This window comes from Amphibalanus amphitrite, unplaced genomic scaffold (assembly GCF_019059575.1).
Source record: "Amphibalanus amphitrite isolate SeventyFive unplaced genomic scaffold, NRLGWU_Aamphi_draft 000835F_arrow, whole genome shotgun sequence".
NCBI classification, from domain to species: domain Eukaryota; kingdom Metazoa; phylum Arthropoda; class Thecostraca; order Balanomorpha; family Balanidae; genus Amphibalanus; species Amphibalanus amphitrite.
The window spans coordinates 254060-280660 of record NW_024882329.1 but is presented as its reverse complement, the minus strand read 5'-3'; the positions used below and the strand labels follow the sequence as shown (position 1 = coordinate 280660).

The window sequence follows — 26601 nt, the reverse complement described above, 5'->3', positions numbered from 1 at the left end:
AGATAGAAAACTAGTGTACGGGGAGAGAAGACAAACAAAAATGGAGAACACGTCAAATTAAAGTGAAAAGAATGATTATTCCTGAGAGAAGTAAGAAGACTTAACAATGCAAAATCAAATAAGTTTTAATAGTTTGTAAACGTGCAAAGAATTGTCTTATCATAATTTCCGTCACAGATCCCTCTAAAGGTAAGATAACGAACAGATTAGGCTTAGCTCATCGCTCTGGAGCACTCAAAGCGTTGAAATTCCCCAACTCGAAGAGACAAACATAACCAGAGGCTATATCGTCTTCCTCGCATAAGGTTCGTCAGCTTTTTCATCTTTTGCATAGTTTCGAAGTAAAGTTCAGTCTCGGAATAAAGCGATTCCTAAGCACACTTATAGCTAGTGCTTATGACTTTCGTTTAAACCCATGAGTACAAATAGGCCTTTTATGCTATTTTGCACTTGGGCAATGGCCATGCCAGCCATTATTGCCTTATTTCTTATAATGGCGTAAGTGACCAATTTTTAGCATTTTTGAATATTCTGATCTGCCGGAAAGACGCATTATTCACCAGATAATAACCCCCTTACCAACCAACCGACCACTCTTTGCCACCTCTCTAATAGCATGTAAGAGCAAGTAACAAGTAGCCAGTGACCGCGAAACCTGGCGCGACGCCAAATTCCGGCGGCGTCTCTGCGCGGCCGTCGGTTTTCTCGGCTCCCTCCCTGCGGCTTCTCACAGCGCCTCGACCAGCTTCTGCTTCTCGGCAAAGTAGGCCTTGAGCTTGTTACAGGTGTCGTCGACTGTCTGCTGGGTGGGCGTTTCGCCCTTCATCTCTGCAGCCGCCACCCAGCCCTGCACCTCCGTCACCTGTGAGGAACGAGAAGTACACGGTCAATTTTAGGTGCAAATTCTCTGCGTCTGCGTGCATTATATATATATACGCGATTGATATGCTTCGCTTGCAGCGATTGTGCAAATGATACCCACACTATCAATATGGGACCCTCTTCCTTTTTAGGCAGCATATGATTTCGAAGGAAGAAGGCAATATGATCAAGCTTTATATCATTTTTTATTAAGATCATTTAGATCATTAGATTTAGAAATTCTTTAGATCAAAACGATGAGAGCACTTTCTCTTGACTGCGATCTATAGTCCGTGACAGTCGATTTAACCGATTAGGACTAATCCGCGGCAGCTTTTTATCGTCTTTTTATAGATACAGTCCATACCGTGGCGTTGAGCTCCTCCCACTGTTTGACCAGCTTCTCAGTCTTGATGACCCACTCGGCGGAGACCTTCTCGGCCTTCTCGCGGCGCTCGCGGCACTCGGCGATCTCGCGGTCAGCCTTCTCGTGCTGGGTCATCTTCGTCACCGTCTCCGTCATGTTGTCCAGGTTACCCAGACGGGTCTTGATGTCCTGGTCGAAGTCCTTCACGAGAACGGCGATGTCAAAGTATTATGAATTAAAATTAGCATGAATCACTACGGCACAGAATATGGGGAGAAAGTGATAAAAGTGAAAATACTAGCAGTTGATTTTGTTGCGGTTGATGTCTTAGATGTTGTGCATTGTGCAATGGTATTAGCTCGGCAAACTATATTCAACAGAGGAGTCAAGGGCATCATTCATATACTAATGCCGATTATTCAGCTTACTACACCCTGTCATAGCCAACGGCCTCGCAAAAAGTTTTTTTTCGTGAATCCGTCATCTTCCAGAGCCGTACTAACCTGGACTGACTTGAGCATCTCCTGGGCCTCGGCCAGGCTGGTGGGCTTCTTCTGACCAGCCTTGATCCTTTCCTCCACCTCGTTCACCCACGGCTGGAACGTCTTGAGCTCCGACTGAGGTCACAAAAATACGATGCGTTACAAGAGGCGCGAATGAGGACGTCAAACCAAAGGTAAACTGTCACACTGTCAGTCACACGGCCTTTATGAAATTTCACTGATTCTTGTCTTCTTCAATCGCTAGGAAAACCAACACATCCATAACAATGTTGGAGAGGGGAGGGTTTGATATAAGCTTGATAAGTCTGTAAATGAAATGTGGTTGATAAAATCGTGATATAATTCCATGAGTCCTGTGCGAGTCTCTAACAAGACACTATAGCGAGCGGTACCTGACCTGGTAGTCGGCCCAGTGGTGCAGGTCCTCGGAGATCTCTCCGGAGACCTCCTTCAGCTTGGCGTTCAGTTCCTCCAGCTTGTTCTTGACCCGCTCCACCTCCAGCAAGTGGTTCTCGGCTACAGAGTGCGTCTTTCCTGACAAAATAGCCAAAACGATCGCATCAGTGGGAAACGTCCTAGTATCGATTGCATTATGTCGAAACACGATAGAGCAAAGTAACGAAAACATGTGGCACAGATAACAGTAGTACTGTTTGACCAGCTTCTCGGTCTTGATGACCCACTCGGCGGAGACCTTTTCGGCCTTACACAGCTAACTGCGGCGATGCACAGATAACAGTAGTACTACTGTTATCTGTGCATGTGGCAATAAATACTAATTCATTGAGAATAACAGATCTTGCCACTTTCACTAGCTAAAATGTTGTCATAGATGTGCACAACTGCACAAGTCCTAATGAAAACTACTGAAAATAGTTCATAAAACAGAATCGTCTGAAGATGAGTGTTGCAAAAAAATACACAAAGAGGAAGTGTATTTTTTCCTCAACAAAGAGGAGGTTAATTCCTTGTGCTTGAGATGTGCTTCAGTTCCACATCTTACCTCCGAGCAGGCGCTCCGACTCTGTGATCAGCTCGGAGAGGATGTTCAGCTGGGTCTCCATGTCCTTCTGCATCTTGACCGTCATGAGCAGCTTCTCGTCGGACTTGTCCTCGCCGGGGAACTTCATCAGCTCGACTAGCTGGTTCTCGCCGGTGACCAGCCACTTGAGGGAGGCTTCCTTCTTGTCCACGAACGTCTGTGGGCGAAAGATGGATGGTGAGACTTCAAGCATAAGGGAACCTTGGGTTGATATGCTTCGAGCTCTCTAGTCAATGATGTAAGTGTTCAATCAAAATATCAACGGAATTGACAGTTTTGATGTTTTCTTGATAAAAATTTATATTGACGTGCAGATGAGAAACAGCGCATCAGGCTGGAAACTCAGGCATTCAAAAATCAGACGGCCGTGCTAATTACTCGCGGTGATCGACACAGAGCGCAAATATGTAACGGCCAGTACCTGCAGGTCGGCGGTGTAGGCCTTCAGCTTGTTGATGCGCTCATCAGTGGTGTTTAGCACCGCCATGCGCTCCTCAAAACCGGTCATCTGTGCACGCCGGGACAGATATCGGTCAGCGAAAGGGTTCGGCGAGGTTTCGGCATGGAGGGAATGCCCGAATAGAAAAAAAAAACATTTTACGTGAATATGATCCGAAAATACTTTGGAAAATTATACACTGCAGGCTACACAATGAAGCGAAAGAACAAAAAAGCGCAGTTTGTGAGCACACCAGAGATAAACTATAAGGAATTCAGTTAAATGCACGTATAGCAAAATGGGTTTAATGTGATCATTTGATATCATCCAGCAATGCAACATCTCTTCGCCTCCCCGCGAGCCACTCACAATTTTGCCGAGCTCCTCCTTCTTGTCCGGCGAGCAGATGCTGCAGATGATCTCGACATTGCCCTTGAGTTTGTTGAAGCAGGCCTCGCAGGCCTCACGGGTGCGCGCGGCCTGGTCAGTGCGCATGGCCAGGTCCTCGGCGCCCTGCTGCGGGTCGAACAGCTTCCTGATGTTACGCAGTTTCTCGTCGGCCTGGTCGAGCAGGTTCACCATGGAGACTTTGTCCTCCTCGTACTCCTGCCACGCCTTCTCGTTGTCTGGCGGAGAGCACGATGTTATACGATAGACAATAGACATCGTAATGCAAGCTGGGGGTTCAGCAATGACTTGAAGAAAGTTCAGATGCAAAAGTGAAGCATTTGCTGAATGGGTTGTCAACAAAAGTAAGTCGATAATTTATTTGCACGATACGCAGCCAGGAACGTAGTCGAAAAGTCAAGCGTAGAACTTCCTAATTCCTATGCGAATTGTAATTAGAATCTTCTTAGTTATAATGGAAACGGGAGCTTACGTGTCTCGGACGATATGATATCACAGGCTAATAAATATCACAGACAAAAATAATATCGTATTCAATTCACGGTTCACCAAACTAACATCAAACTATCTCGTAAAAACATCACTTCGATATTAGCTACGATCTCACTAAAAACACGATCCAACTCTCCAGCCATCCGCATATCATCCCAATTACTCACTCCTAAGCACCTCCAGCTTGAGTTTGGCCTTCTTCTCGGTGTCGACAAACAGCTCACTGAGCCCCTTGACCTGCTCCTTGAGGAAGTCTGGACAGTCGGCCTGGCCTTCGAGCTTCTCTCCGCGCTTCAGCAGCTGTGCGATCTCGCCGCGCTTCTCCTCCACCTTGGCGATGTTGGCCTCCTGGTTCTCGATGAAGGTGGTCACCTGCTCCGTGCTGTCCGGGTGAATCTGCACGCGGGACGTGCGAAAATTGCTTAGTTTTTGGTAGTGGCGCATGCATTTAGGCATTCAATGTTTTTACACAGCCAGATTATGGATATCGAAGTCATCCATTAAATTAAGTGATTCAAAAATGAAAATAAATATTATTAGCACTTAAAATAAAAGTAATTATGAGCAAATGCATAGCCCCGTTGGATACGTCTAACATATAGAACTTCATTGTCAATGACCCACACTAAAATACGCTGAGTAACAATGAAGTAACAATGAATAGTAACAACCAGTATAACGCCTTTTGGGGCGACTAACGGAGCGAGCGAGAGGGTGGGCCTTGCACGTGCGAAATTTCGAGGGGGTACCTCCAACTGACTTGTGCACGGCACTCTACTAACCGGTCTCTAGCGATGTGCCAAATTTGAGCACAATCGGCCTAGCCGTTCTCGAGATCTGAAAGCGGCACCCTGCACGTGCGCACGTGCAAAATGGGTCCCAACTGACTTGTGCACGGCACCCTACTAACTGGTCCCTAACCGTGTACCAAATTTGAGCGCCATCGGTCCAGCCGTTCTCGAGATCTGGAAACGACCCCTGCACGTGCGCACGTGCAGCAGCACCCCAACTCTGGCACATGGATATGCAGTGCCTAGTGGGTGCCTACCTACATGCCAACTTTCAGCGCAATCGGCCAAGTAGTTACTGAGATATTGCAACAATCACAAAAATGACACCTCTTCGTTTTGCACGTGGCACGTGCATAAGGGGTCACCCACATGCATCGGGAATAGTCCAATACTTGGTAGAAGGAATGAAGCTACCCTACAAAAATTACCGCGTGTAAATCGGTCAAGTGGTTGCTGAGATATAAGCCTCGCAAAAGCGTCCGCACGGCCGGCCGGCCGGCCGCTCATACTCAGAAATTTCCGTTAATCTAAGGAAAGACTACGCTCGCTTCGCTCGCTCCGTAATGAAGAAGTACCTACATGGGGAATGGTTTATAAATACTTTATAATACGAAAAAGTGCTACTTACATAAGCCACACATATGTGCCAATACATATGTGTATTGGCATTTTCGTGTAGACTATATATTTACAGCTTGTTACTATCACATAAAACAATTTTAATAGGTGATCACTATTCAAAACAAGCATCATTTATGTAAACGACGACGTCGCACGACGGTGACAGCATACCATGACAATAAGCAATGAATGTGTTGTTACCATGTTTGGACCATTTGAGCTTATCTACACGTAGAATACACGTTTATCTACACCTAGGACACGTGTGAGGAAGAGTAAAAGGACAAACACATGTAAACTGTATCGTATTACCTTGCTTAACCCTCGCCGGACCTATTGGTTTTCTACATACGCGCCGGCCGAGGGGGGGGGGCGGGTACGACCCCCCCCTCGCCGTTTCGCCCCTGGTGGATTCGGCCGCAGAGCCGCGATTTTGGCAGCATCGTGTTCGCCTCGCTCAGGCGCGTCGAATGATATACTTTTTGTTCAGGTCAGGTCAACTTGGGGTATTGACCTCAGGTCAAGGTCAGGTCAGCACCCTAAGGTCACGAAGTTGGTCGAAAGGGGTCATTTCGCATATCATTCGATTCGGGAGGTCTTCCTGAGTCCATTGGTGGCTTTCCCGACTCGCTAGCTCAATTTGATCAAGAGTTATTGACGAAAAACCAATATGACCTTGATGACGTCATAAATGACATCACGCAAGGTCAACATTGCAAAAGTGACGCATCTAACCTTGCAAGGAGTGCATCAAATCACGATTCTGTGTGCTTGAGATAGTTGGAGATCGTTCCCGGCGCCAGAATAGCAGTTTGAATTTTTCCCCATTGACTTATAATGGTGAGGTCACGAAAATGACCTGACCTCATATGACCTTTAGAAAAAATCCGAGATATACAAGTTGTGAGACTCATAATGGATACTAGATCCTGCAAGTTTCATTTCCCTGTGACATCTCCTCTGGCAGTGAGGGCGTTGCGAAGTTGCGACATCTGAAGACCTGCAGAGGTTCACTTATGACGTCATAGGTCAGTGACCTGACCTGACCCAAAAATGCGGTTGGTGTCAAAAGATGCGGCTTGAATCAAAGGTCAGGTATGCCAAGTTTCAGCTGTCTATCGCCAGCGTGTTCGGAGCTATCGCGAAAAAACCCTATGGGGGGGGGGCGGCACCCGCCCCCCCCCCCCATAGGGCTTTTTCGCGATAGCTCCGAACACGCTGGCGATAGAGAGTTGAAACTTGGCATACCTGATTTTTGATTCAAGCCGGATCTTTTGACACCAACCGCATTTTTGGGTCAGGTCAGGTCACTGACCTATGACGTCATAAGTGAACCTCTGCACGGTCTTCAGATGTCGCAACTTCGCAACGCCCTCACTGCCAGAGGAGATGTCACAGGGAAATGAAACTTGCAGGATCTAGTATCCATTATGAGTCCCACAACGTGTATATCTCGGATTTTTCCTAAAGGTCATATGAGGTCAGGTCATTTTCGTGACCTCACCATTATAAGTCAATGGGGAAAAATGAAAACTGCTATTCTGGCGCCGGGAACGATCTCCAACAATCTCAAGCACACAGAATCGTGATTTGATGCACTCCTTGCAAGGTTAGATGCGTCACTTTTGCAGTGTTGACCTTGCGTGACGTCATTTATGACGTCGTCAAGGTCATATTAGTTTTTCGTCAACAACTCTTGATCCAATTGAGCTAGCGAGTCGGGAAAGCCACCAATGGACTCAGGAAGACCTGCCGAATCGAATGATATCGACATGACCTCTTTCGACCAACTTCGTGACCTGGGGTGCTGACCTGACCTTGACCTGAGGTCAACACCCCAAGTTGACCTGACCCGGACAAAAAGTATATCATTCGACGCGCCTGAGCGAGGCGAACACGATGCTGCCAAAATCGCGGCTCTGCGGCCGTTTTTTGCGAAGTTACTCACCAAAAACTGAACCGTACCTTGGGGCACTTGACCTGACCCCAGAGGTCACCGGTTGGCCTAGGACCTTAAAATCGGGTACCAATCTCTGCGTCTCGTAACGGCGCACACGCTCGTTTTTTCCGCGACGCGCTAGCTCCACCAGGGGCGAAACGGCGAGGGGGGGTCGTACCCGCCCCCCCCCCCTCGGCCGGCGCGTATGTAGAAAACCAATAGGTCCGGCGAGGGTTAAATTGGTACCGCTGATTTGTTGCAACGTGTCGGGTCGCGGCCGGCCGGCCGCGGACCATTTTCAGAAGTGGCGGGCAGACCGTGCGTCGAGTACTTGCTTTCTCGCGCGGCGGTACTGGGGTTCACTAGCATTGTTTAAAATATTTTCATTTGCCATGAACTTGAAATTATACACTGTAATTAACGATCATTTGTCAATTATTGCAAGTTCTTCAAAATTCTTCTTTGAAAGCAAATGATTTCATTTCACTCAAGAATTGTCTTGTCCACCACTACAACCGCCACCCAGCCGCCATCCATTGGAAGAGATAGGCTCTGCGGCACAAAGTGTCGTTTTAAACTGGACTGGGAACCAATGTGTGATGACATTTCGAGCTAAATTTATGTTCATTGTGTACCTAGAAGCATTGGGAACAACGCTCTGACTGTACATTTTTAGATTTTTGCCTCTAAATGAAAATATTTACAATCAAGTACATTGCGAGCGCAGTTTAGAAGCTCCCGTAATGTTAAAGTCCTATCTCCTACAAGTATGTAAATACTGCTCTAGGGAACCAACAGTTCGCATCGTACTAGCTTTAAATTATATCCATATTGTTCCCAGTACTTTGCTGAACACTGTGGTGAGTGTACATTTTTCGTTTTTTGCTTTACAAGCGTAAAATTCGTCTGGTTTTACACCACTTCATTCGCCTCCATAGCCCGGTAACGGCGCCGAGCGGCGCGGCCGGCCGGCGCCCGCTGTAGTTTCAAACACTGCCCGATAGATGGCAGGCGCAGAAGTGGTCCCAGCCGTCCCGGTACGAACACTACAAAACAAAACACCATGCAAAAGTATGGTACACAATAAAAACGTCAACGGCGTAAAAATGTTGCATCTATTACGTGCAGAAATACGAGTTTTTCGTGTTACCGAAAGGTAACAATACATGCAGGAAAAGGAGCAATTATTCACCTTGATTCCACCCTGATCGGGTTTCTTGTCGTGCTCCTAAGAGAAAGGACAATCGATCAAGTAAACAAAACAAAAATGCAATATCGTAACACTCAAACAAAATGGGCAGACTGTAAATGAATAAAACGATGAAATTTAACATAGCTAAATATCAACTCCTACTGAAGGTAGGTTCTTCAGGGAAAACGGGAATCAGTCAATGACGTTAAAGGTAAAAATGGGCGAACTTTGAAGAGTACGGGGTATAGGGAAGTAAACATTGGGTCAATCATCGTTGGGTCGATCATGGAGGGGCAATATATAAATGTCAAAGAGTGAGGGACAGCTAGTGGTAATAAGCTGCCCTGAATACAGGTGCAGCATTTTCTAATGACGTGAGTGTTTCAAATGATGTAAGCGTTTCAAAGGACGTGAGTAGCTGACGGTAACCATAAGACCTATAGAGCAGGGTATGTACAAACAAATTATCCGTAAATATTAACTGCAGCACCTCATAATGGTCATATTGCACACATTATCCGACGCACATTGCACAATGCAATGCACATCGTGGTCAATGTTTCACTTGAGTATACCGACCTCTTTCAACAAGTGCGGTGTGTGCTGATCGGCAGAGCACGTATGCCGTACTCACATCCTCTGTCGATTTCCTGCGCAGGTCCTCGAGCAGTTTGAGCAGCGGAGTGATGTCGTCCACGTACTGGTAGCAGCGCGAGTACACATCCACCTGCACGTGAGACGGAGGAGTGTCCAGCAGCCGGGGATACATTTTTAGTGAACGCTGACAACGTTGAATCGCATTTTGTGAGTCCCGAACTCCGATGTTATTCGGAAAAGTGTTCGCGTACTTCGCGAAAAGCAATAACTACATATCTGCGTAAAACAAACGCACATTGCAAGTAGGTATTTAAATGCCTTATGCGATGAGATACCAGCAGCCAGCACAATGGCTGTTCACTGTTGTTTGTTGTCAAATGTTTCTAACCTTTTGACACTTTCGGTTTCGGAACAACAATGTTTCTAACTCGGAATCCCTTCTCGTCACCCCCCCCCCCCTTCTCCAGCTGTCACATACCTTGCGCATGTTCTCCTCGATTCCTGGCAGCACCTCCGTGTGCCTCTGGATGAGCGCCTCCAGTCGCTTCTTCTCCGTCTCCAGGTTCTGGTCCGACTTCTGGTTCAGCAGCTTCAGCATCTCGTGCAGCCATTGCTTCAGCTCCTCACGCCTCAGGTTCTTGCACTGGTACTGAAGACGGTATACAGTACAGAGTTATGGGGCCGGCCATAATAAAGACCACTAGTAAAGGCATGCAAGCGGACTCATATGCGTGCGTGAAATGGATGTAGGACTCTTTGAAACGTTTGTCATTTGAGGTACTTACGTTGAACGTTGAAACGTTTGCTTAGTTAATAAAAGGTGGAAATCTTTGAATTTGACAGTTTTGGATGAATTATGTCTAGTTAAGAATTATTGCAATTTAACTTTCCCATAAAATACACGTTAACCACCTTTTGACACAGAAAAAGGTCTGCGTTATTTCATGTTAAGCTTTCGTTATTTCATGTTTACCTGAAACCGGAACAAGTCGCCGGTAAGCAAGCACCGCACGGGGTACAAAAATATAACTCACGGGGCACAACAATATAACTCAATGAGCGATGGTTCTCTGACTGGCAGGATGTTGGCAATAAGGACGTATTACTAAACGAACGGATGTTTGCACCAGGACGGAGTTGATCGGAGTCGACAGTTTTGCCAGGAATCGGAATCGATGACGATTTTTGGAAGTCGGAGTGGTAGTCGAAGCCGGAGTTACCGAAAATACATTGACTCCGCAGGCCTGGTTTGTACTTACGGTACTAAGTTCGACAGAGTATCTGCCTCAATGCAGGGCAGACATTGCCAAAGCTGCATGATGCCGGGTAGCTTAAAATCACACAACCTAATAGGCAATAGCCAGCCAGCAGTCTGGCATGATTTTGGAACGAACACCACATCCTTTGGCTTCTAAAATCACGCCAAAAGTGAACGGACTTCCGCCCGGTGCCCACGGCCTCACTTTAGGCTGCGCCGCGGTGCAGCTGAGCATTGCGGTACAGCATAACTTCAGGCGTCCACACTAGTGACATCTAGTGACGAGGACATGAATAACGCTTTCGCTCCGGCGCGGAGCGGCGCATTGGGAATGCGAACAATACTTTTACGACGAAGTATGAACGCATAAAAAGTGGATTGGGTTAGTGGAATATAACTCTTCATTGAGAAAACAATTGAGAACCATTGCTCAACATGTCACTCCACACGACAGGGAAGACATTGGAAAGTTACAGAACACCGTTAACAAACACTTATTGAGAAACACAGCCACAAATAAACCGATGTTACGAACGCAACAAAAAGGCGAACATATGTAGTTCTGCTCAAATAAATAACACCACAACATGACACACAGGCATTTCTCACTTACCTAGCCCGCTGCATGCGATCCAACGACGGAGACAAAACGTCTCTACAGGGCGCTCCATCTCCTAGAACAGGGAAAGGTAGCTACAGTCTACGGTCTTATTTCGTCGGCGGCAACACCGTCAGCAGCCAGAAAAGGTGTCGATATGATTAGCTACGGTACTAACTCAACTGCAGTACCTCAGCTAAATCACGGTCAGCCATCAACTACATCGCATCCAACCGCTAACTCTTCACGTTCAACTATCAACTACCTCGCAACCATGCAGCCATCATCTGCTTCGCATCTGCTCGTAACTACCATCTACCTCGCAGCTACCCTACGGTACCAGTCAGTCAAGAGTGTCGGTAGTCGGCACGGACGGACTAAATGACACGCTCACAATGTTTGCGATTATGCAATACCATCTCATCGACAGCGACAGACGACAGCCTTTGGTCTCGAGAGGGAATAAAAATAATTAAACGGCTTGATGAGAGGTCAAATCACAGGCATAAAACAAATGAGCCTGGAGCCCTTTATTCAGCTGCCCTTAGTACGGAGGTGGGTGCGGAATCTTCCAAATTTTAGCGGCATGATTTAGGACTGCATATTATTCAACTTTTTAGGTTGACGAGTCAGTCCAACTCTTCGAAAGTACGATTCCACTTACTGGTATAGGCTGATCGACCGTTAAATAATTTTTCCAGTTTCACCCAACAATAAATCACTGAAAGCTATGTTTGATAACAGGCTTATGGTTATGCAGTCGGATAGATTAAATCCATAGTAAAGGCAAGGCCGTGTATTAGGAGTAAAGGCACAAATGTTTATGGCATGTAGAGCTTACATATTTATGATTTTCTTTCAATCGGCTACGTCATAAAAGTTCGAGTCTTTTTTTGGTATGACTTCAGAGAGCGATTTGACAGCCTCACCACACAATGTCGGTATCACAGAAAAAGTCACTCACATCAAACAATGAGCGTTCAGAAGTGCTCCCTCCCGTCATTCTACGTCGATGAACATTACAGAGTCCGACAAAAGTTTTGTCCTCTGCCTATTACAACACTTTCCGGTCCCTAATCGTTTAATCGTTTCTACATACCCCTAACGGATAACGGTTGTGGCTGCACCCCTGCACTGCACGGTCCCTGGCCGCGGAACATGCGGTCGCGAATGGACCTCGGGTCGCGGATCACCGAGCTACGGCCAGTGTCGCACAGATGGTCCACCCGAACGGCCACGTCAAAAAATAAAGGTTTGAAATTTCCATCTTGGGGAGATGAACCAGAGACTTCGGCCATGGCATGCTTCAGGCCGAAATGACATAGCATGTCATTCCTGATCAGTTGGGACATCTGCCTGGACAGTTCAGCGTTGGTGGGACAAGCATACGGCTGCTGGTAGGCGATAGCCTTGCTGATCCAAAATACAGTTTGGGCGTTCGTCCACCATTTCGACCGTGAAAGAAATCGCATCGAAAAAGACGACCGGGAGAGGGGCCAGTTGGCGACAAAATTGACCAAGCGGCTTACGCGCAAGGGCTATTCTATTTCAGACAGGACCGTGATACGATACTGGAGGAAGAGCTCTCTGAGGCTCATTACATAGGAGAGCCTCCAGCGGCTCACTTCTAAGTCGACACATGGTCGATGGAAGGTCGACATGCACAGCATTTTCATTCAGGACGGTGCGCCGGCTCATCGCTCTGCCAAGGCCCAGCGGTGGTGCGAATAGAACATGCCGGACTTCTGAAGGAAGCAGATGTTAGCCGGCTACCATCCGGACCTAATCCTGATTGAGGAATTTTGCGGGCTATCGTCCAGCACGACCTGGACAAACAGAACCCAGCGCCCAGCCTCAGCGCCTCGCCGTTACAGCTCACATGGACATGGTCGAAAATCAAGCCGTCTGTGCGGCCCTAGCGCGCTAAGCTCTGTGCGGCCTAAGGTTTCTCGTCCCTAAGCGCGCTATCCGTCACGGAGCATGACAAATAACACTATGCAACAAAAAATGAAACATTTTCTGTTCCTGGAAAGCGACCGAATTTTTCTTATTCATTGGGTCCTATTATAACCGAAATGGGCATTAGTTTTGATCTGAAAATGCTTTTCCGGTTTTCAGAGACGATTTTCGATTTTTGGCCCCGAAATTCGGTTTTTGGCCCACCGTGTCCGATGTAATTGAGTAATCGACTCGCGGTAACTTTCATCGCCTTTCCTATGCCACAAGCTTTCGAATGATATCTGGTTTTGCATATTTGCGTGCAAAAATAACGTCATAAATCTATGTTAAAGTAAGAAAATGTTGAAATTTTGTAAAAATTTGACATTTTTTTCGATTTCATTTCAAAATAGAGGAAAAACTAAAGGCCCCATCCAAATTCTGAGTCCAGTTCCTTGAAGAGCATTCAATTTCCGTTCGGAAGGTACCTTTTTAGTGCATTTTATCGGATTCCTATGGCGTCCAGATTGAGTTAACCTAAACACATATCCTAAGTCATATCACATAGCATTAACCTGATAACGTATGTTAACGCCATAGGATCAACGAGGGGTCAACTGAGGTCATTTTGTTGACCCCTTGTGACCTCGGGTCACACGCAGGAACTTACTTTTGAGCAGTCCTGTCGCTCAGAATCTTGATCTGTTGGGGGCCCGTTTTTCAAGAGACTCAATCTGGACGCCACAGTAAACCGATAAAATGCACTAAAATAGTACCTTCCGAACGGAAATTGAATGCTCTTCAAGGAACTGGGCTCAGAATTTGGATAGGGCCTTTAGTTTTTTTCTCTATTTTGAAATGAAATCGAAAAAAATGTCAAATTTTTACAAAATTTCAATATTTTCTTACTTTAACATAGATTTATGACGTTATTTTTACACGCAAATATGCAAAACCGGATATCATTCGAAAGCTTGTGGCATAGGAAGGGCGATGAAAGTTACCGCGAGTCGATTACTCAATTACACCGGACACAGCGGGCCAAAAACCGAATTTCGGGGCCAAAAATCGAAAATCGTCTCTGAAAACCGGAAAAGCATTTTCAGATCAAAACAAATGCCCATTTCGGTTATAATGGGACCCAATGAGTCCACAAAAATCGGTCGTTACTCAGGAACAAAATGACTGTTGCATAGTGTAATAGAACCAAATAGTTGGGACCACAACGACCTGTGAGTCCCAGAGGTCAGACTATTACGAATCCGGCTTCAGCCGGGGAACATTTCGGTGTCACTTCATTTAAAAAAAACTTGTCTGTACTTCGCTTATAGCTTAGCTTATAGCTCTTCAAACAACTTCTTGGACAATAGTTATTTATGAATGTAAGACACAAGCCCCCGACAACGAATTTAGATAAGTACATACTTCTGAATCCTGATTGCATGTAATTTAGAGCACCTGTTCTCCGGGGCAGTTTTAATGGTCCTACCATTACTTCGACTTTGTACCTACGCTAATGACATGCGATTCTAAACGATTTCACAGCGCACTCGTAATACTTAGACCACTTCCTAGCGACCCCTCCCAGTACCCCCTGTCGATCTCGGTACTCACCCTGAACTGATCGCGCATGCGGCGGAACTCCCTGGACGTATAGACCTTGTTGGTGATGAGCTTCTTGCTGCTCTCCTCCAGCGCGTCCATCCACTTGTTCATCTCCTCCACTCGGAAGTCGTACACTTCCTTGATGAAGTGGTAGTTTTCCGACCAGCAGGCCATGGCTGCGGCGTGGTGCGGGCGGCGGACGGGGTACGAGTTCACGCGGGCGGAGCGGGCCACTCCTGACCGACGGTGGACTGGCGGCCGGCGCCGGGCGGGACCGGGCCCGGCCGCCGCTCCGCCCCCGCCCCGACGGCGCCTGCGCGCTGCCGCTGCCGCGCTACCTCTCCAGGTAGGAAGGCGGTCATAGGGGCGCTGGCCGAGCTGCCAACTGACGAAAAGCCGGTACGAACGTCACGGCGGGATCCTCAGGATGATGGTGCTCCAGAATCTGAGAGGAGAAAGGAAATTAGACCGACATGAAGGCGATATATAATACACGACGAACATGTCATCCATGCATCCAGGGATTCGCGAGGAGTACACAACGTGGCTTCTTTTAACGTTGTAAACTGCTATCCAGTTGACTTTATATTTGTAGTCACTGTTCCATCATTTCTCATCCTCAGGACAGGCAAATCCTTTTCCTCCACACCGCAAAGCCCCCGATCCGGACTGGACGGACATGTCTATCCGACGTGGGTAGCTCCGCCGCAGGGTCAGGCCCATGGCCCGTTGAGGTCACCGTTAGCGGGGCTGGGCGACCTGTCCACGCGATAAGCTCAGCCCCGGGCGGCGCACCAAGGTGTTCGCCTAGACCAATGTCCCCCCCCCCCCCCCTTATTCCTAGCATCCCTTCGGCTCCGCAAAGGTCTCGACAGACCGAACTGGCTTACCGCTTAACCCTACAAACCAAATATCTGTGAACACTCATCGTTGACCTTTGTAATGCGTGTTTCAGGCACTTGATCGTGATGCTCACTATTTCGTCCTGAGCACTCTCGACATCCAGTCTGCCCTGCATGTTACTCAAGTGTTTGCGCGCGCCGATAGCAAATATCGCCTACGATAGGTGTTCTGTAGGAGCCGACTTTTGAAATATGGCACAAAGGCAAGGCGATCTTAAAGCCCACGCAAAAATGCACAATCATGAATCAGGTAAATATGTACACGTATTGTGGTCATTGCCAAGCGCAAGTTGCTCTCGTTAATTATACAAGCATCGAGCCAACAAGCCCGTGTGCCCTATCAGCCCGTAGCCCGTGCGGTATACGATACGCACCACACTTTCTGATCTGAGTTCGATGTGCATTACTACGCATGATCCCCGCTGGCTTTGAACGTGTTTCTCTTTCCTGCATTAGCATCGACAATTTCCCTCGCCCAATCCCCTTGAAAGTTCCCCACAACCCACAGAAAACAGTGCACTTAGAACGCATAGAATCCACTTTATTCATCGATGACTTGCACTGTTAGCAGCGGAACATGACACCAGTGCGGACGACAGGAGACACATGAGCGAGAAATGCAGTTCAGGGCTCCACGAAGCAGCCTGAGATTTCCAGAATAGCAGGTCTCGTACCCTTCAAATCACTGTTGCTTGCACTCCTGAGGATCGCCTTTCGCCTTGGCGGCCTTGGACTTGCCCTTGCGTGCCGGCCGACCCGTCTCTTCGTCTTCGTCCTCTTCTTCCGCCTCGCCTGCAACAGTCAGAGCGGGCGCAGGGCGTCTCAGCCGGGTCCTCGGACAGCGCGCCCGGCGGCCGCCTCCCAACAGCAATATAGGCATCTGAACAGCGGCGGCGCCCGCGCCGAGAGCCACTGAAGCTCGGTCTCATCCAGCAAACACGGCGGATCAACGTCACAGAACGCATAACGGCAATCAGTGCGCGCCCGCGGCGGTCAGCCGGCGGGCGGGAGTCCTCCGGGGTCTCTCACTCCTCCAACTCACTGTCCTCCTCCTCCTCTTCCTCTTCCTCCTCGTCGTCGTAATCGTCCTCCTCCAACGCCTCGCCGGTGAAGTAGAGGACGGCCCGCGGCACGATCCGCTCCCGGATGTAGTGGCCGATCTCGAAGTCGGCAGACAGCAGGTTCTGAACGTCCTCGTCGACTTCAGCCTCGGGGTCGTCGGGCACTGCGGGAGACGGAGAAAGGGCGTCAACGCATAGCTTATACACTGCCGCGAAGAACCAGAGGTGCATTGGGTTGTGGGACAATAAGTGCAAAAATTAGCGTAACAACTTATTAGCGGAAATATCAAGCGCATTTTCAGCATGGGCTATGGGATGGTTCATATCTCACATGAAACATAATGCGTCGGATGTGAGACACCAATAAGGGAGAAAGAAGCAAATTTCTCACGCATTAGCTGAGTGGTCTATCCCAATGGCTCCTAGCTCCCCTATTGAACGTACCGGAGGGCGGGTTGAAGAAGTTGAAGAAGGAGTCGTTCTGCACAGTCTTGGTGACGGTCCGCGTGTTGCCGTGCGACTTGTGCTTCTGCTTCTTCTTGATGGTCTTCTCAGTGACGTTCTTGCCCTCCTTCCAACTGATGGAGCAGCCCTGCACAAGGCACACAGAGGAACATCAACAATAGTGCGATAGACAGACTTCAATTTTGCAAGAAACGATTCGGTAGCACAACATTCGTATTTGCAGATGTTAATGTTGATACTTTCTTTTCAGCTGCTGAAATTTGTCTCGGAAAACGGCAAAAGTCATAAACATCAAGTACTAATTAGTGCGATATGCCCTATCAACGTAACTTACCACGGACTTGATGATCTCGGGTCCCTCGAAGGAGAACGGGTCCTTCTCGTCCGGTGTGCACTTCATGGTGTATTCTTTGGTCAGCACAGTGTTTGTGAAAAAGTCATTCGGTGAAAAGTGGAATTCCAGCGTGAAGCCCTGCAAGTACGAGAAAAGCGTGTTAGCACATCAAACAGCAACGTTTTCCAACATATAAACGTAGAAAATTAATTACATTATATACCAAACATGAGACAGCAACTTTACACTCAATATTAACAGCTTTACAGAACAGAACTAGACCAAATAAAATGGCTCTAGGCAGGGTTGTGCTTGACTCATGAGTCGAGTCGGATAAAATGTTGAGCTGTTGAGTTGAGTCAGAGTTGAGTCGGACAAAAATATTAAGGCGTTGAGTTGAGTCAGAGTTGAGTCAGTAAAACAACTTTTGACACAAAGTTGAGTCAAACATTTAGGAACATGAGCCAGCTGACTCAACTTTCTAGAAACAAGCTTTTCATTCCCCCCACCCCGCTTAACAACTTAGCCCTGGCCCTGCTGCCGTTTTTTTCACCCCCCCCCCCCCGCTCAACAACTTTTCTATCTGAGTCAATTTTGAGTCAACTCACTTGTCTCAACAAAAATTTTGAGTCAAGTTTGAGTCGACTCATATTTTCATTCAGTCGCTTGAGTCATGAGTCGAGTCAAGGGAAAAAATCAGCTCCTTGTTTGAGTCAGAGTTGAGTCAGGGCTTTCTGAAGTTGAATGATGAGTCGAGTCAGCAAATTTTTTTTGAGTCGAGCACAACCCTGGCTCCAGGCCCTCGAGTCCAGACTGCCATGCAGCACCAAACTCCCTTTACCATTTTCCCATTCCCTCCTGCCTCCCATCTACCGCAAGGCTCTCCCCTCTCCAGCGCTCTCACCTCGGGCTGCGCCTCGCTGAAGTTGACTCGGATGTCGGTCAGGTGCTTCAGAATGGGCTCGTCGTGCTCCTGGATCATCTCGGCCAGCAGGTCCACGTTTTTACACACCGTCAGCCAGAACTCGGGGATGCCCTGCAAGCAGAGGAAAGACGCAGTGTCAGTTGGATGTAGGCAGCCGGAGTTGGAAAGGAAGCTGCAAAGTGGTGGTGAAGCAGCGGGCTGCCAATTCAGCTGGATGCAGTGGTAATGACGACTGGAGGCTCTGGTAACCAGTGACGACTCTCATCTGTGCATACTGAAAAATGCAAAAACACAAAGCAATACACCCTGAACCATGGAGTACAGGCGAATCCTTTGCCACAGAATCTCTTTCGCCTCATGAATACAAGAATATACAAACGCAAACTCTACCTCATAACACCCTGCGCCACGCACATAGACATTTGCGCCACAAACCAACCCATGCCAGACCACAGATCAATTCTTCTCGCCATGTAGCGGTATAGTCGCTATAGCCGTGTTCAGGTCATGATTCGGTGGCGTTCGACGGTCGCCTTTTGCCAACAGGTCACCGCGGGCGGACGGTTGGTAGGGGGTAGGGAGGACGAGGACGGGGGGGGGGGGGGCGGACGAGGGAAGAGACGGAGCGGCCGTCAGAGGGGCCTAAATTCCGCCGTGTTCCTCGGCCGCCGGCCAGCGGCGGCATTGGCAGCCGAGGCCGGCCACTGTCAAACGCGGCCGACCGGTACCGAGGCGGGCGGCACACCCGCGACATTTATAGTCGCGCGTCGCGGCGGCGGGAGGCACACAGCCAGCTCATATAAACAATACGGCAAAAAAATGAAATTAACGAATTTAGAGTCAAGCTTGATCTTTCTTTCACCAACCTCAACAGTTCAAATAGCGTATCGTGTCGATGATTACAAGCGAATCTCCAACGGCTTTTATAGCTAGCTTGTGGTGAAATATTACAGTTTCCACGATTCAAACATTGCTAGAGTATTTGTTTCCACGATGGGCTTCTTACGCAAAAACAGATTAAACATCCCTATTGGAAATAGAGGTCTACGAGCTCAGCCTTTTTAGGTTAAGGTGTTAACTCACCATTTCAGCAAATGGTCTGGTACTCTAATTATCAAGCTATTAACAGTAGCTGATTAACAAACTCATTATTACGGAGCGAGCGAAGCGAGCGGAGTCTCATACTGAATTAAGGGAAAATCCTGAGTATGAGCGTCCCCACGGCCGGCCGGCCGGCCGGTCGCTCATACTCAGGATTTTCCCTTAATTCAGTATGAGACTCCGCTCGCTTCGCTCGCTCCGTAACCATTTTCGGAATAGCTATCCGCACTGCCCAATGTATGCTCGACTTTCATGGACCAGCGCAAGAGCGCAATGCAGTTATCATACCTGACCGGACAGGTATCGCAAGTGGCACAAGCGAACCCGGGAGGGGGCACATGACACCCCCACTGTGAAGTGGCGCTCCCGAAATGGCCGCCGGTGGGGGCTGGGGGGGGGGGGGGGACCAGGGGGAGGGGGGGGGGCAGTCGACAGTGACCGCCTGACACCAAACTGTCAGCCGCCGGTCGGCCGACTGGCGTCATAGAACAGTCCATCGAGAGAGACACGATCGCACGGACCAGCGGAGGGAGCGCAGCGATAAAAACATACGACTAATGGATTCTAATAAATTGGGAGTCGAAAGACATCAGGATTAATGCCTCCAGAGGTTTGGTGGATGATGGAATAAGGCAGGCTCTACAGGTGATATAACCTCACAATGAGGGATAAACTTTGTGACTTCGTAGTTTGCGCCCTACAGGCAAATCACTTTGTACACCAAGGTCTTAAATCAAATTTATGCTTCAACCGTTAGTCAGCGAAACATACAGCTGCATTCTGGAAAGCTGTATGTCAGAAAAGAAAGGCCACTTTTAGGTCACAGTAGATCAAAGATTTCGCACGATTTTCGTCCCTGAATCCTTACACCAATCGAATGATCCCGTAGGCCACCATAAAGTCATAAATCTTCCCACTCCTCATGTCAGTCACTCCATTTAGGTCCTCAGCCTACACGGAATAAGCTTCCTCCTAACACACTGCGTAGTGAATTACCCACAGAAGGTTGTAAAGCCATAAACGGGAATTACTACACCGCACACACTAAACACACCAGTCATGGGGAAGTCGGAACTTCTAAACGCACACGGACGGCAGCTATGATCACCACGGGGGGCAATTCACGTCAGGGCGGTCTCAACACACTGTCAGCACAGAAAAAAAAACTAAACGCATACTGTCAGGCAAGTTACACAGCGCCAGACATACACCACACTTACACTCGGCTACTATACGAACAAAGCAAACATGGTCCCGGACATGACGGTCGTACGGTGTCATGCGTACAAATGATTTAGTGTTTCATGATTATTGGGGTTCCAAGGGAGCCTGGGCAGCATTGACCACCGGCAGCCGTGTGAAAAGTAACATTTTTTACAAATAAACTTAGCTGGGATGTTTGAATGGACGGGTTGAAAGAGCCGGAGTCCACGCTAAGCAGAGCTTGTTGCGTAGACCCCGACCCCAACCGCCCGATTGCGCAATTCCGAGTAAAAGGAGAATTCAGATGCCAGAGTTTCACGTGCCCTTCAAAGCATCTACCGTACCTTAGTGTTCTCGTCCATGCAGGCGGGCGGTTTGGGCGCGTCGCCGATCTGCGCCTTCTCCTGCATCTCATCACTAAGTTCCTCGTCCAGCGGGAACTCACACTCAGCATCGGTGGGCTCGTACGCGCCGGACAAGATCTGAGTCCGCTGTGGATGGAACAGGGGTGTCAGTGACCTGCGGGATACTGCAGCTGGAACCCGCGCACAGTATCAGTGGGCTCGTAAGCAATGTTGGAATAGTGAATTTTGGTCCTGGTCCCGGAGAATAAGACGTGTCCGGAGAACCGGCCAGCTGTAGAACATTCAACAAGAAAATAATATGTTTGACCTACGAAATGTGACAGTTGATAAAATGTGTTCTCTCTATGCTATAACTGCATGTTTTATGCGTAACAATAGCAGTTTATCATCACAAAGGCTTGAAATTTAAGAGATTTCAGGTGCCGAAGTATGAAATTGTTAAGTAACTAGAACAAAATCGTTTGAACCCGACTGGGACCAGCAAAAGGACTTATTTCCAACATTGCTCGTAAGCGCCCGAGAAGATCTGAGTTCGCTGGACACGGTATTGACCAGCGCGACATTGTAGGGGAGGGGGGGGGGGGGTCATGGGCATTACCTTGCACTCTGCAGTGTGCAATGTGCATAGTCAGCATGTGCGCATATGCATATTATGATAACATGCCTTTTGAGTGCTATCTGAATTGACTGAGCAAACCCCACTTCAAGCCCGTAGCATGATAAATTCAATTCAAACACACATTCCTATAACCAACTACAAGGAGGCACGGGAACGACGCTCCGTGGGATGACTCCAGAGTTGCGTGGTTCCATCTCAGCCGATTTTCCTCAGATGGCGCCCGTCGGTGAGATGTGGCGGCAAGACATAGAGGGCAGCAGCAGCCGAGAGTCTCCCATAAACACGTGACGTAGGCGCCGCGAGCGGAACAGCCCAAATGACCTGTTTACGGTGGAACAAGCTCCACAGCGAGCCGTAATCGCATAAACTCGCCGCACGTGAGGGTCTGAAGGCAGCCGGGGCCATAAAATGAGCACAGGGCCCGGCACCGCGGCGGCCGCCAGGCCCGGGCCGCATGGTTCATTTCGCTGATCACGAGTGGCACATTCCGCGCCTGTGAGTCAGCGCGGCGGGAGGCCGCGGCAGGCCGGCAGGGTCGGCGACCCGATACCCCTCGGAAGCGGGCCTCCGTCACAGCGCTGACCCGGTCCGGCCCGGCGCCATTCAGCGGACACTGGGCACATGTCCGATCTGACGCGCGGCGACCAAACGTCAAATGTGACATTTGTGGACGGCACCGGACGGGCAGCTTAGAACACGAGCCGGGCTGGGAACGTGCCGGCTCCGGCCCGTCGGAGTTAATAGCGGTCTTGTTCAGGATTTTTTTTTCAGGGCAAAATAAATTCAGTTAAAAAATAGCACCCCCTCCCACAACACACATCAAAGACTAAAAGTTACTGAAAGTAGAAAGCATCACTTTGATAAATAATATGATACGCCCCAGGTCAAATCTGACGATTATTTTGACGCGACGCCGTCCACCTACCTGCTCATAGAGAGGTGTGTAGAGCTTGTGGTACTTGCACTCGAGGGCCTGCACTTCCTTGTAGAAGTCAGCCTCAATGTGGGTGGCCTTGAGCTGGATGTTCTTCAGCGCCTTGACCCGCCGTTTCACCACCTTCGGCAGGCTCTGTTTAAAATGCAAAGCGCGCAAATTAGTCACATGGATTTCATATTCATTTTCATTAGAATGCACTTCCCTTTCGAAATTTGATGAATTTTTAATGATGGTTTCCATGTCACCTTGCGTTTCCGTGTTTATAATGGCAACAAAAAAAGTCAGAATTATGTATGGTCACTTTTCGGATTATTCTCTGGGATAATAATATCTAACTCACAAGTCCATATATTTCGGATGATATTGCTCACCCTTGGTCACTGGACAAAAATAAAAACAATTACATGTATGAAAAACCACACACCAAAATTATTCCCTAGACGGGTTACATTTTTAAAAAATATATCACTTGCCAAAAAACTGACACGGTCTTTTAGCTTGCATGTTCCTCTACATAACAAGTAGTGCAACCAATCTTCTAAGTTCTACATATACCTATGGATACCTATTACCTATACTTGTGTCTACAGAGATACATCGGACACAATAGATCAATTTGCACAACCGGGTGTATGTTTACTGTTTAGTTCCTATGGATGGCATCTTATGCTCATGTCGACCTATTTCTAAGGGTGAAATCCCATATTGGACTAAGGCCAAATTTTCCTACATCTCGGTTCATGTATGGATCTTTTTCTTTTATTTCTATTGCTTCGCGCACGATTCTCTTTTTCCAGTTACTCTCACATGCCAAAGTTTTGCCTTCCATGGGGTGCATGTTTCTACCGCACTGCCTAGTGTGCCGAGCGGGTGCCGACTTTTGTACCCGCCCGTGCTCGATGTCTTTAGCATGCTCGTTGAGCCTGACATCTTTTGGGCGCCCTGTTTCTCCAATGTCATCCATAGGAACTAAACATACACCCGGTTGTGCAAATTGATCTATTGTGTCCGATGTATCTCTGTAGACACAAGTATAGGTAATAGGTATCCATAGGTATATGTAGAACTTAGAAGATTGGTTGCACTACTTGTTATGTAGAGGAACATGCAAGCTAAAAGACCGTGTCAGTTTTTTGGCAAGTGATATATTTTTTAAAAATGTAACCCGTCTAGGGAATAATTTTGGTGTGTGGTTTTTCATACATGTAATTGTTTTTATTTTTGTCCAGTGACCAAGGGTGAGCAATATCATCCGAAATATATGGACTTGTGAGTTAGATATTATTATCCCAGAGAATAATCCGAAAAGTGACCATACATAACTAATTTCCTGGGAAAAAATGACTTTAAAACAACAAAGTCAGAATTTCTGAGAAAACATACTTGACAGATCACGTACTGGCTAACCAGCTAACATCATAACATGAACACCACGCCCAACCCGTCATTCCGTCATCGCTCCAGCTTCCCTTCCATCACTAACACATAACCCTCTCGCTGCGGCACCCTCCCACCAACACACCTCGATGTAGCTGGAGGGCGAGCCGAGCCCGTCCAGGCGACCCTGCAGGGCGGCCAGCACGGCCGGGTTGCGCATCAGCTGTGCAGTGGCGTCCCCCTCACCAGTCTCCTCCTCCTCGACATCCTCCATGGGATCATCGGCCTTCGGGTCCTTCGGCATGGTGGGGCGGTTCCGAGCGCTGCAAGCGGCACCGGCGTTCGGTTAATGACGTAAGTGAAACTCCACTGTATTCGGGAGTCCGCCCCATGACTTGCCAATAGTCTGTCCCATAGATCGTTGAAAGAATGTTGAACTCTCGATGACGAGAGTTGAGTCTGGGTTCGAGTTGTTCCGGCGTTCGGTATGCGAGACTACAGACAGCCGCAGCCAATCGTTTGATACGGCTTCGATGGCATGTATAACTTTGACAAATGAATCTTATTGATCACCCAGCTACTCCTGATTGGACAGTATGGATCAGCGACCGCATAACCAGCTTTGCTTGGTGTGGGCTCCATCTGACTGTTTATGTGTCCATTCAAATAGTTAAGCCAAATTCAAAAACATACCTATGGGCATAACAATGGCACTTATTGTGAGAAAGGCAAACATATAAGATAGGTGTTTGTGTCAAAATGTCATTTTAACTGACCAAACTGATTTACAATCAAATCTTAGTCTTCATACAAAGAAATGATTTCAAAGAAGCCCTAACAGCCTGAGGTCATTGCCCACTGCCCAGTGGTAGCTTAAAACAAATTTTGAAGCATGAGTGAAAAGATACAAACATTACAAAAAAATGCAACAGAATGACTTTGACCTTTTAAATGGTTGTTCACCATGCCCTTTCATGTAACAGTAAAAATGTGAAAGAAGTATGATAGCAAAAGAGTTACCTAATCATTGGATGCCTTTGAGTGTGTCAAATGTACACTGGCACAGAAACCTAGGAAAATGCAGTTTCCTAAATGGTAATGCAAAATTTCAAAACAAGTACAAATCACAAATTTCATAAAACAAATGATGACAAAGCAAGTATTTCTAATTTCATTCACCAGGTTGAAGAAACTATCCATATCACAACAATCACCTAGATAGTTGGTCAACTAGATCAACTATATGATAAGAAACTATACACATCACAATGGAAGTGGTCATGGATTTAACAAGATACATGTCTCACATATAAGAACATGAAAAGGAAAGTTACTGCCATAAGGCTAGATTACAAGCATTATTAAGTTAAGTTTCGATAAGGAAAAGCTTAACAAAACATTTCTTAAGCTATGACACTTAATCACAATTCAAATGTTATTATGAATATCAGACATAAGAATTGAGATCATGAGTAATTTCTCAAGAGTCAACATCATGTCTCTAATTTAGGTCAGATGGATAACAACAAAGGTTGCATGCATGTATTATTCAAAGTGCAGGTCACACAAAAGTAATGCTAGGTTCTGCCAATCTCCACACATGGCTCTGACTGATGATTTTTAAATGCGGATTGATGCAGAGGTAGAGAGAAAGGTGAGCTTGCAGCTGCAAGGAGGACTGCACATGTAAGCTACATTTCAAATTGCATGGTAGTCTGACATTTTATTAAGTTCGCCTATGTTTGCACCTTGAATGGGATGTATAATGATGAAAAACTTATGATATCAATCATGAGTCAGCTTCATGGAATGGTGAGCTTCACAAATCAGGTTCTTAAATGTGTATGAATACAACAATACAAAAATACAACAGTTCTAATTGCAATTTAAAATTAATGAAGCTATTATGATATATGTTTCTATTGTTGACTAGCAGAGCATAGCAGATTGCAACACCATATTACTACACAAATTAAACTGAATGAGAACCTAAAAACCACACCCATGCAAAGTTGAACAAAGAATGAACAAAGTTGACAGGATAATAAAACCCAAATCCCCTAAAATATATAACAATACACAAATCAACCTCATTCAAAATAAGTTATTATTACTTCCTACCATTGGTAAACCCGTGAATGCTGATAAAAGTCATCCAGCTGTCTGTAATCCCCGTCGTCGCCATGCGTTGTAACCACGTTGTTGACAATTGCGACGAATGCGCCAAGGTATACATTGGATCTTCACGGATGATAATCGTTGATGTTCACAAAATCACAAGGTAGATAGCTGGATAATATTATTAATTGATTAGGCATGCGTGCAATAGCAAAAACTGCGATAAAACGGCATTTACCTTTCAGGACAAGCGGAGCGCAGCCACCCGACAAAATCGCGGGCTCTCAAAGGAAGTTGCCAAGAAATCGAGGCTACTTTTGTACTATTTCCTAGTAGGTATGAATAAAGTTTTGTAAAATTTGTTGGTGGGGAAGTATGAAAATTCTAATATATTTAAATTTTACGAAAATTGCAAAATATTTTAGCACACTTTGTCCATTTCTTTATGTTAAAGTACGAGTTAATATATTAATGAAAGTGTTTTTAGCCTTTATTTCCTAATATTTTGACTTAATAGCACTTTTGTGTTGTCATCAATTTAAA

At 47.1% G+C, this 26601-nt stretch overlaps 2 protein-coding genes across 6 annotated transcripts; both read right to left on the bottom strand.

Annotated features, from left to right (window-relative positions):
* Positions 1-20: 20 nt before the first annotated feature.
* LOC122366874 (nuclear matrix constituent protein 1-like) lies at positions 21-14961 on the bottom strand. 4 transcript variants are annotated; one of them, XM_043339515.1, is made up of 13 exons: positions 14661-14917; positions 11124-11184; positions 9731-9901; positions 9290-9382; positions 8656-8691; positions 4280-4508; positions 3582-3838; positions 3195-3281; positions 2735-2930; positions 2129-2265; positions 1732-1845; positions 1229-1429; positions 21-862 (listed from the first exon to the last, which is right to left on the bottom strand). In XM_043339515.1, exons 3-13 carry the CDS (start codon positions 9848-9850, stop codon positions 728-730), a joined length of 1605 nt encoding a protein of 534 aa, XP_043195450.1. In that variant the 5' UTR covers positions 9851-9901; positions 11124-11184; positions 14661-14917; the 3' UTR covers positions 21-727. The 4 variants fall into 4 exon arrangements, with proteins under 4 accessions (XP_043195450.1, XP_043195451.1, XP_043195448.1 ...); XM_043339516.1 differs by lacking the exon at positions 8656-8691 and having other exon boundaries at positions 14661-14961; XM_043339513.1 differs by lacking the exon at positions 11124-11184 and having other exon boundaries at positions 14661-14957.
* Positions 14962-16073: 1112 nt separating this feature from the next.
* LOC122366862 (nucleosome assembly protein 1-like 1) lies at positions 16074-26375 on the bottom strand. Of its 2 annotated transcripts, none has more exons than XM_043339496.1 (9): positions 26297-26375; positions 24086-24263; positions 22552-22695; positions 20987-21133; positions 18318-18449; positions 17414-17551; positions 17059-17206; positions 16596-16778; positions 16074-16345 (listed from the first exon to the last, which is right to left on the bottom strand). In XM_043339496.1, the coding sequence occupies exons 2-9, from the start codon at positions 24242-24244 to the stop codon at positions 16236-16238; spliced, it is 1161 nt and encodes a 386-aa protein (XP_043195431.1). In that variant the 5' UTR covers positions 24245-24263; positions 26297-26375; the 3' UTR covers positions 16074-16235. The 2 variants fall into 2 exon arrangements, with proteins under 2 accessions (XP_043195431.1, XP_043195432.1); XM_043339497.1 differs by having other exon boundaries at positions 26062-26348.
* Between the last annotated feature and the right edge of the window lie 226 nt (positions 26376-26601).